The following is a 10602-nucleotide window of genomic DNA, read 5'->3' as shown; positions in this document are numbered from 1 at the left end:
TGAGAATAAAAAAATGAAATGATTTTAAAGTTTAAAAGTTGAAACTTTTTGTTAAATCTTGTAAGTCAGATAGAGAGAGAGAGAGATAAGCGTGTTTAGACATCAGATTAAAATGAAGTTTGAGTATTATTCTTTATTGGTACAATAACTGTCACGGGTAACACAGTGCGTTTATTTACAGTGCCCAAAAACAGTCTCAAAACACAAAGTGAAGTGCAAAGTCCAACAGTGATCTTCTCCAAACTCCCAGTGGTGCGCAGGTGAGTTTCCAAAGTGATTATCCGAGTGCGTGTTCTCCTCCGAGAGCTTAATCCCGCGGGCTCCTTCTCTCCAACCTCCTGCTCCATGTCTCTTCCTCCTATAAGCGAGCGACACCAACAGGTGAGAAGGCTAGCCGGCTAAAGCTAAGTTGGAAGTAATAAACACTCTTAACCACCGAGCTTCAAGTACAATCCAGCGTCGACTGCCGTCTGGACACGCAGTTAAATGCCTCAGCCCACGACGAAGGATGATTAGTGACAGCTGGGCGGCAAATTAGGTGCAGGTGTGTCAGCCGCTGGGTGGAGACAACAAGGGTGAGGCAGGTCGCCCGGGAAGGACCGTCCGACCATGACAATGACGGTGTGATTGAGACACTGCTCCACCACACTGGTCCACAAGATCGGTCCATGACACAGAGGCAAAGGCAAGTAGGAGTACCAAAACATCAAGCAAATGAGTGGAGAATCAACGTGATGTCATGTAATTAATATATTCTTAGTGCTTATTTTCTTATTATATTGTTTTATGTATGTTAGTGATAAAAGGCCACTTTTGACTCACAAACTAAGGGCTCAGCCAGGCTGAAAACAGGAAGTTAGTGTAGAGCTGTACAAGCAATAAAAACAGGAAGCCAGACAAAAAGATGAACTAGTAACATGAAACCATGTGTGACGTGTAAAGGACCAAAGTCACACCTATGTGAGACACATTTTTAAATTCTAATGTCAGAGTTTCTGCAGCTGGCTTTGGGCTGTGCAGGGCTCTCTCTTCCGGAAGATGATTGAATAAAGAAATATAAATGTTTCGACCACTCTGAGTCGGGTTTTCTCTGTTCTGTCACAGACATCAAAGACTCGGGATCTAATAGTGACCACCTTCCTCACTCACACAGCATGAGACCACGCTGTCACACAGTTTTGGTACTCAGTCTGGAGCTGAACCTCATATCAAAGCAGCGTCACCAGTACAGAAAACCATTAAGAACAGATCATTCAAGTCAAACAAAGTTTGGACTTCCATGCTGTTGATATCTGCAAGTGTTTTTTATCCTTTTTCTTTCATGTGTCACCGTGTGCCACATGATCACAGATTTTGCTGCGAGACACTGTGTGGCATTAAGCCACTGAAAGAGAGAGTCGGGGAAATGAGAGACACATCTGGTCAACTGCAGTCACGCGTCCCTCGGGACCTCCTACGACCATTTCCATCACCTCACACTATTCATGTTTGCTGTTCATTAGGCAGGTAGCTGGGGAGCCTCATTTGCAGGCCAGAGTTTCCACAAATTGTTTCATCCTCAGAGGCCCACAGTGTCAACCTGATCACCATAGCAATGCCATGCAAAACAGGTAGAAATGGTTATGTTGCCTGTTAATTTTGACTTGCTGAGGCATTTGCTGTCTCCGAAGGGATTGTTAAGATTTTCTCTGAGTAAAAACAGGCTGACTCCAAAGTGTCAATGATGATCTCGAAACCAAATGATCTCGTTCTACAGATGTCTGTTCATATCAGACAAAGCAAAAAAACACATCACGGTGTCCTGTCTGTGTTAATTAGTATGTAAACAGAAAGCCAAAGTCAGATGGGATAATAATCACACAAACACCCACACACCCACAAACTACACCCTTTTTGGCTCCTACCTCAAAGCACACTGTGTTCTGTTGATCTTATGTGCTGCACAATAATGTTTAACATTTAGTATTTACTGTCATATTCCCATATATCATTGTGATGTTGTTTATTCTATTACTCTTGTTCTCTTCTGCTTGTTTTCTTTTTTCTTTCTCAGCAGGTGATCCAGGTGATCGATAGATGCATTTTTTTTTCTGCCCATTCTGTTGGTTTTTGTTTTTTGCCCTTCTCCCCCGTCCCTCTTCTCAGCTGTTTCTCTTTCCCCCAGTCAAGTCTGTCCCGTATTCAGCAAGTGAAAATAAAATAAACAATAAAAGGTGAATCAAATGGACCATTGAGGCAAGGCTGGGATGGTCAGTTTGGTAAAGTAAATCCGTTGGGCATCTTTCTTTGCCTTTAGACAACAATTCTGATGCAAAAGAGCCAAACGGGACAGGCCAAAAAAAAAAAATCTCACAAACATTCATGTTTCATTGGCTCATCACACAGACGTGCAGTCACAGTACATCTCATCAATAAGTGTAGCATGGTGTCGGGTGGAGAGCAAGATGAAGTCCATCCATCCATTTTTCTTTCATCCATTTTTCCACTTATCCAGTTCAGGGATGCAGGTGGAGCCTATCCCTGTGCTAACACAGAGACAGCTGACTATTCGCACCAATGTCAATTTAGAATCACCAACTAACCTAGCCGCACTGACTGCATGTCTTTGGACTGTGGGAGGAAGTCGGAGTACTCCAGAGAAAACCCACGCAGACACAGGTAGAACTTCCAAAATCACCCTGAACCCGGGACAGCTTTGAGAAAATGCACAACATTCATCACTGCTGTCGTGCATTTTTAACAAACCCCTCCAGGTGAATACTAGATGTCTAGTTTTAACATGTTTTATCTAATGATATGTACATGGCAGACTTCCATACTACTTTCTGAATTATATTTTACTATTTTGTGCCATTCATTCTGGTAAGTATTAAATGTATTATAAAACGAGAAAGCTGCATGTGCATAAGAACAGGGCAATGGTGTCAGAGCTGGTCGATGTGCTTATATGTGCTTGTTCAGTTAGGCACAGACTGTGGTGTGTCTGATTTAACTTCCAGTTCATATAGACCAGTAATTCATTCAGTAAGTCCAGTCAGACAGTTCACTGAGGACAGGGATAGCTTTTCATTTTGACCAGTACACCATCAGCCCTACTGAGTGAATGAGCTACATACAATACTAGGTCCAAGGTGTAGTGGAAATTAGGTTTACATAGAAAACTGTATTTACTGTAAAGGTTAATGGTTAGCATTAATAAATAACTTCAAAATGGGTCGTAATAAGCTGTTACACCCATGATCTGTGTGATCTTTATTTTTTTTCATCGGTGGACAATCTGAAGTCATTAGAAACAAACAATAAAGGTAAAAGGAGGGTGGTGTAATTGGAAAAAAGCAGGTTAAAATTAGTACAATCTTTCAACCAGGTCATTTCTCATAGATCCCGATCTGCAGTTATTTTATTATTATCACTTAATTATTGAGCCTGCACCTGTTCAGTTTGCCTGTTTTAATAAATCAGATGTGGTAGAAGCTGACATCCTATTTTGATCATCAAGGCTTTCCTTTAACAAGAAGCTATTACAAGCTTCTTCACACTGCACTCCACTCCACTGGTACAACATTACCTATGTTGGAGAAAGTGATTAGAAAGAGACACCTTATCTGTTAAGATGACATATCACTGAGTCCTCATTTGCTTCCTAAGGCTCTGTTATGTGCAGATTGTAACTGATCTATAGCAAGTATAGTCAGTGGCATCTTTTCTGGCTTGTCTGTTACTCCCACTTCAAAGACTACAGGTTTTTCCACAATAGACAAACAACCAAAAAACAAGTTGTTTGGCTGACAAACTCCATCCTTTATTCAGGACACAGACACAACCATGAAAACAACAGACAGCCAAAGTCAAATGCCCACCTGAAATAAGGCCAACGTGTTTGTAATAAGCAACTTTTAAAACTCTGTCATGCAACCTGACCCTAAATGCAAGACAACACTGATCAAAAACAGGGATTCCATCAGTTTCCACAGTTCGACACAGTCTCATAGTCAGTGTGCATTAGGATTTTCACACACACAGCTTTGCGTTTGCAGTGAAGTACTTTTGTCCAGTACAGGCTTGCCATAGACATCTGTGTTTGTCGACCACTGCTGGAGTCGATGTGTGTACAAAATAGCATTCTTCTTTTTTTTTTAAATGAGAGGAGCTGCCATTTGTTATCGGTTACGTGTGTTGTTACACTGAGGTAAATGTGGTTACTTACTTGTGTCTAATGCTCTACAGTAAATGCAATAATAGTATCTCCTCTCACCTGCTGCATTTTTTCATGTATTCTTATAACAGTAGTTCTTATTGAAGCTAGTTTGAGCTTTGATTTGTGTCGATTACAATCGGTCTACAATCTTCTCTTCTGCAGCGTCTGCAGCTGGTCCAGAATGCCGCAGCACGTCTCTTGACCGGCACTAGAAAGTTTGACTCTATCACCCCTGTTCTGAAAAATTTACACTGGCTTCCTATCAAATATCGAATTGATTTTAAAATTCTATTGTTTACTTATAAAATTTTAAACAATATGGCACCTGACTACTTAGCTGATCTCCTCTGTCTGTACAGCCCTCAGAGAGCACTAAGATCATCGGGCCAACTGCTCTTGGTGCAACCTAGGTCTCGGCTGAAGACCAGAGGAGACCGTGCCTTTGCCGTTGCTGCACCCAGGCTATGGAATACTCTCCCTCTTCATATTCGCGCGTCAGATTCCATTCAGTCTTTTAAATCACGTTTAAAAACGTATTTGTTTGATCTGGCATTTAAGGCGAATTAGGGTAATTTACATCTGGCTCTGTATTTAGATTATGTAATTATCTTATATTTTATATATTTGTAATTTATATTTTAGTGTGATTTTATTTGTACTGCGATTTTACTGGAAAGCACTTTGGTGTACTTCGGTCTTAAAAATGTGCTATATAAATAAATTTTGATTGATTGATTGATTATAATGATGTCTTTGAAGTACCCGGTGCTCAGTGGTGTTGATTGTTCTTCTTTCCTTGATATCAATTTTGTGATGCATTGGAGAGCTTTGCTGTTTTCATTTTGTTGAAAAACCTTAGTGCTGCTCCACTCTGTCAGAGTCATGTGATCAGCATGGCTTGTTGATGCTGTCTCAATGCTAGCATCTCTGGAAATATCAGCAAAAAGGTTCTTCACCTGCAGATGTTACTGGTTTGAGGGACCAAACAAATACAGCAACTCTTGTTTTATGCAAAGTCGTGTCCAACATGTCGTATAAAACCAACTAGTGGCTTTTTAGAGTGAAATTTGCCATTCAGCGTACCGAGTGATGTCCTTAGTCATGTTTCCTGTATTTGACATATCCCACACACACACACACAGGTAATCATCCAGCCAACTGTGATTACAGCCAGGAGTCAAGGTCAGACCTTTCAGATAATTTGCATTGAAACATAGTAACACATTTGTGGAATATACTTGGCACAGGTACACGCACACACAGGTCTTTATCGCCAAGTTCCACATTTATTTACACTTTCACACACTGATACTATCGCACAGAATGACAGCTGTCCATCCCAGCTTATGTGTGTCTCTTTCTTCCTCTCCCGCTCCTCTCCGTCTCACTATAACACAGGGGAGGGAAACCATCATCAGTCCATAAACAACATCAGCTGTTCTTACCGGCCTCGCAGCGCCGCCCTGATGAGCCTTCCGCTCCACTCCTCCCCTGCAGCTGCGCCCGGGGCCACGCCTCCGCCACACACCCCCACCGCCCGTTCGAGGCCGGGGAGCCGTCCGGCCGAGCCAACTCCCCCCCCCCGCGAGCGAGAGAGGAAATCGGCCACTGCCATCTGCGCCCCCGGCTTATGGATCACCTTGAACTTAAAGGGCTGCAACGCCAGATACCACCGGGTGATCCGGGCGTTGGCATCCTTCATGCGGTGGAGCCACTGCAGCGGGGCGTGGTCCGAACAGAGGGTGAATGAGCGTCCCAGGAGGTAATAGCGCAGGGAGCCGACCGCCCACCGGATGGCCAGGCACTCCTTCTCCACGGTGCTGTACCGGCGCTCGCGCTCTGCTAGCTTCCGGCTGATGTATAGGACAGGGCGGTCGGCCCCCCTTACCTGCTGGGACAAAACGGCTCCCAGCCCTCTGTCCGAGGCGTCAGTCTGCAGAATAAAAGGGAGGGAAAAGTTAGGAGTGTGAAGCAGCGGCTCCCCACAGAGAGCCTTTTTCACCTGCACAAACGCCGCCTGGCACGGCCCCGTCCACTGGACCAGATCCGGGGCACCCTTTCGAGTGAGATCGGTCAGGGGGCTGGTTAGCTGCGCAAACCCCGGCACAAAGCGACGATAGTAACCCGCCAACCCCAAGAACCGTCTCACCTCCTTTTTCGTCCTGGGGCGCGGGCAGGATGCGATAGCCGCCGTCTTCTCCACCTGTGGACGCACCTGCCCGCCCCCCAGGTGGTACCCCAGATACTGCACCTCCCTCCGTCCAACCGCGCACTTCTTCGGATTGGCCGTGAGCCCCGCCCCCCTCAGGGACTCCAGGACCGCGGCCACCCGCAGCACATGCTCCGCCCAGGTGTCGCTGTGGATGATCACGTCATCCAGGTAGGCGGCAGCATACGCTGCGTGCGGACGCAGTACCCGGTCCATGAGACGCTGGAAAGTGGCCGGGGCCCCGAACAGGCCAAACGGAAGTGTCACGAACTGGTACAAACCGTACGGAGTGGAGAAGGCCGTTTTCTCCCTGGCCTCGGCAGACAAGGGAATCTGCCAATAGCCCTTGGTTAAGTCCAGTGTCGTGAAAAAGCGGGCCGTGCCTAACCGGTCCAGGAGCTCGTCGACCCGAGGCATGGGGTAGGCATCAAAGCGTGACACTTCGTTCACCCTGCGATAGTCGACACAGAACCGTATAGACCCATCCTTCTTCGCCACCAGAACGATGGGGCTACACCAGGCGCTGTGCGACTCTTCTATTACTCCCATCCTCAGCATTTCCGCCAATTCCCTCTGCACGATTTTTCGCTTGTGCTCCGGGAGCCTGTAGGGCCGTGAACGCACCGTCACGCCAGGCTGCGTCACGAAATGGTGCTCGATGAGGGACGTCCGGCCGGGCAGGGGGGAGAACACGTCCGCAAAACGCTGTTGCAACGCGACAACGTCCGCTCTCTGGGCCTGTGTGAGATGGTCATCACAAGGGAGGGAGGCGGGAATGATAGAATTTGGCACCTCAGGCCCCAACTCATCTCTCTCCTTCACCAAGCTCACCAGAGAAGCGGTTTCAACCTCTCGCCACAGTTTGAGGAGATTGAGGTGATAAATCTGCGTGGCTCCTCCCCTGTCCGACCGAGCGACCTCATAGTCCACGTCCCCGACTCGCCGTGTGACCACAAAGGGTCCTTGCCACTTGGCGAGCAACTTCGAGCTGGAAGTAGGGAGTAACACAAGCACTTTATCTCCCGGTGAAAATTGCCTGAGCCTAGCCCCTCTGTCATACAGGCGTTGCTGACGCTGCTGAGCCTGGAGCAAATTCTCCCGTGACAACCTCCCCAAAGTGTGGAGTTTTGCTCTCAGGTCCAACACGTACTGAATCTCATTTTTGGCGGGGCTCGGACCGTCCTCCCAGCTTTCTTTAATCAGGTCGAGCACCCCACGTGGCCTCCTGCCGAACAGCAGTTCAAAGGGAGAAAATCCCGTGGAGGCCTGGGGCACCTCCCGCACTGCGAATAACAGAGGGTCTAGCCAGTGATCCCAATTGCGTTCATCCTCGTTAATGAACTTCCGAATCATGGACTTTAAAGTCTTATTCAGCCGCTCCACCAGCCCGTCAGTCTGAGGGTGGTAGACGCTGGTCCGAATAGATTTAATGCCCAGTAATTCGTACAGTTCCCGCAGTGTACGAGACATAAACGACGTGCCCTGGTCAGTCAGTATCTCTTTCGGGATTCCGACTCGGGAGATGACCTGAAACAGTGCCTGCGCCACACTCTTTGCAGAGATGGTGCGCAGCGGAACTGCTTCCGGGTACCGCGTTGCGTAATCCACCAAGACTAACACAAAGCGGTAGCCGCGTGCACTCCGGTGAAACGGCCCGATGAGGTCCATGCCGATGCGCTCAAACGGGACCTCAATGAGGGGGAGAGGGCGCAGCGGCGCCTTCGGTATGGCCGGCTGGTTAACAAGTTGGCAGTCCGGGCAGGACGCGCACCAGCGGCGCACATCCGCTCGGATGCCCGGCCAATAAAATCGGGCCGTTATTCGCTCCAGAGTTTTCTCATAGCCCATATGCCCTGCCATGGGGTTATAGTGGGCCGCCTGGAAAAGCGTTTCCCGGCGGCCCTGCGGCACCAACAACTGGGTGTGTGTTTCCTCTGTCTGAGTGTCACGACTCACTCGATATAATCGGTCGTTTAATAAGACGAAACGTGGGTAGGTCTGCGCGGCCTCAGGGCGCACCACGTGACCATCAATAGCCATCACTTGGTCAAAGGCTGAGCGTAGGGTGCCGTCACGAGACTGCTCCAGTGGGAAATCACCCATGGGGGACACTTCCGGGGCCGGCGGGACGTCCCGTGAGGGACCCGCCGGCTCCTCCCCCCCGGAGTCAGTGTCGGACGACCCCGCGTCACCGCTGAACGCCGCGCACACGCTACACCCCGCTTCCGGTCGTGATCGCACCCCCGCGTACTGTCCCAGTAGCTGACGAAACCCCGGCCAATTGGTACCCAGAATCAGGGGGTGCGACAGGCGCGGGCTAACCGCCGCCGTTACTCTATGCGTTTTGCCCTTATACTTTAATAACAGCGGCACTATGGGATACCTGTGAACGTCACCATGCACACACCTCACCTCCACCCATTCTGCCTCCAGCAATGCCCCGGGGCGAACCAAGCTTTGGTGTACGAGGGTCTGCGTGCAGCCCGTGTCCACCAACGCCTGGCGTATACCCCCTCGAGTCCTTACCGGAATACTGTATGTCCCTCCTGGACCGGGGAAGGGTGCTGGGGCGCCAGCAACACGAAACACCTGCCCCACTTCCATAAGCGGACAATCCCTCCTCAGGTGCCCCGGCTGCCCGCACTTCCAACACTCCGGCCCCGGCGTCTGTGCTGCTCTCCGTGGCTCGGGGGCGGCTCCACTTGGCTCGGCTGCCCTGGACGGCACCAACGCCGCGAAAGGGTTAGTGGGGCTCAGCGCCGGCAGCCGCTCTGCCTGCCCCGGTGCCGGCACACGGCGCCTCGGGGCCGGCACCGGGGCCTGTTTGTTCGGCCTCCATCCGGCGTCCCCGGGTTCCCCTGCTCCAGCGGCAAGGTGGTCCTCCGCCAGCGTCACCGCTACCTCCAAGCTTGCGGGCCGGTGGCACCGGACCCATCTCGCCGTCTCCGCTGGCAATCCCTCCGTGAACTGCTCCAGCACCACCTTGTCCACCAGCTTCGTCTCCCCCTCCGATGTTCCCGGTTGCAGCCAGCGTACCGCCGCGTCGCGCAGCTGCCGGGCCCAGGCGAATGGTCGGTCCGTTGTAGCCAGCCGACAGGCCCGGAACCGCCGGCGGTGGTCTTCGGCGGTGAGCCCTAGCCTGTCCACCACCGCCCGGCTCACGTCCGCGAAGCTGCTCCTCGACGCCGGAGGCAGACTCAGGGCCGCTGTTTGTGCCTCCCCGGACAGCAGGGGGAGCAGCCGCGGAGCCCACTCCTCCCGCGGCCATTGGCAAGCCTCCGCCGTGGCACGGAAGGTCTCCAAAAAAACCTGTGGGTCGTCCCCGTCCCCCATCCGGGGCACCGCCACCGACAGTGGAGAGGGCTTCGGCGTGGCAGCGGCCCCGACCAGCCGCTCCAGAACTTGCGTCTGCCGGTCCGTCTGCTCCCGCAGCGCGGCCAGGTGGGCACGCTGGTCGGCCGCCTGATCCCGGCTCATCGTCGCCATCTCCGCCAGCATCTGCGCCAAGAATTGCAGAGGCTGGGCGGGTGGCGCGGCCTGTGGGTCGGACATTTCCCCACCGGCACTTTCCTGGGTTTCGGCACCACTTGTGGAATATACTTGGCACAGGTACACGCACACACAGGTCTTTATCGCCAAGTTCCACATTTATTTACACTTTCACACACTGATACTATCGCACAGAATGACAGCTGTCCATCCCAGCTTATGTGTGTCTCTTTCTTCCTCTCCCGCTCCTCTCCGTCTCACTATAACACAGGGGAGGGAAACCATCATCAGTCCATAAACAACATCAGCTGTTCTTACCGGCCTCGCAGCGCCGCCCTGATGAGCCTTCCGCTCCACTCCTCCCCTGCAGCTGCGCCCGGGGCCACGCCTCCGCCACAACATTATTATAATTGTATGCATTTTTGCTTTAACATCGACAGCCCTAATACATATGTATATTTTCCAGCAGAGTTCTTTAGTTAAACAAATGAGCTTTTTCCACGAAACAGAAAATATAAAGGTAACATGGAGACTAGCCTCAGCTGAACATAGAAAAGAAAAATGCACTTCATGCAAACTTCATGAATACAAAGTGAAACAAAAAAGCTTATTTCAAAAGTCAGGCAACTCACAACAATCACACATTTGCACATATTAACGCACACAAATGCGTCCTTTAACCTTTCTTCAATGAAGGTATTAATCA

The 10602-nt window shown here is 50.2% G+C and overlaps 1 protein-coding gene across 1 annotated transcript; it reads right to left on the bottom strand.

The window, feature by feature from the left end:
* Positions 1–366: 366 nt before the first annotated feature.
* On the bottom strand, positions 367–10282 carry LOC308394547 (uncharacterized protein). The gene is made up of 2 exons (XM_080878909.1): positions 8934–10282; positions 367–5585 (listed from the first exon to the last, which is right to left on the bottom strand). The coding sequence occupies exons 1-2, from the start codon at positions 10053–10055 to the stop codon at positions 5583–5585; spliced, it is 1125 nt and encodes a 374-aa protein (XP_080735035.1). The 5' UTR covers positions 10056–10282; the 3' UTR covers positions 367–5582.
* Between the last annotated feature and the right edge of the window lie 320 nt (positions 10283–10602).

The sequence above is a fragment of the Rhamphochromis sp. 'chilingali' genome (assembly GCF_963969265.1).
Source record: "Rhamphochromis sp. 'chilingali' genome assembly, chromosome: 3".
Lineage (NCBI taxonomy): Eukaryota > Metazoa > Chordata > Actinopteri > Cichliformes > Cichlidae > Rhamphochromis > Rhamphochromis sp. 'chilingali'.
The sequence above is the reverse complement of the archived record's forward strand: the minus strand, read 5'-3'. Positions and strand labels throughout refer to the sequence as shown.

What these genes read in the sequence shown, in the direction of transcription:
- LOC308394547 (XM_080878909.1), bottom strand. Translation starts at nt 10,055, where the DNA reads ATGTGGAACTTGGCGATAAAGACCTGTGTGTGCGTGTACCTGTGCCAA.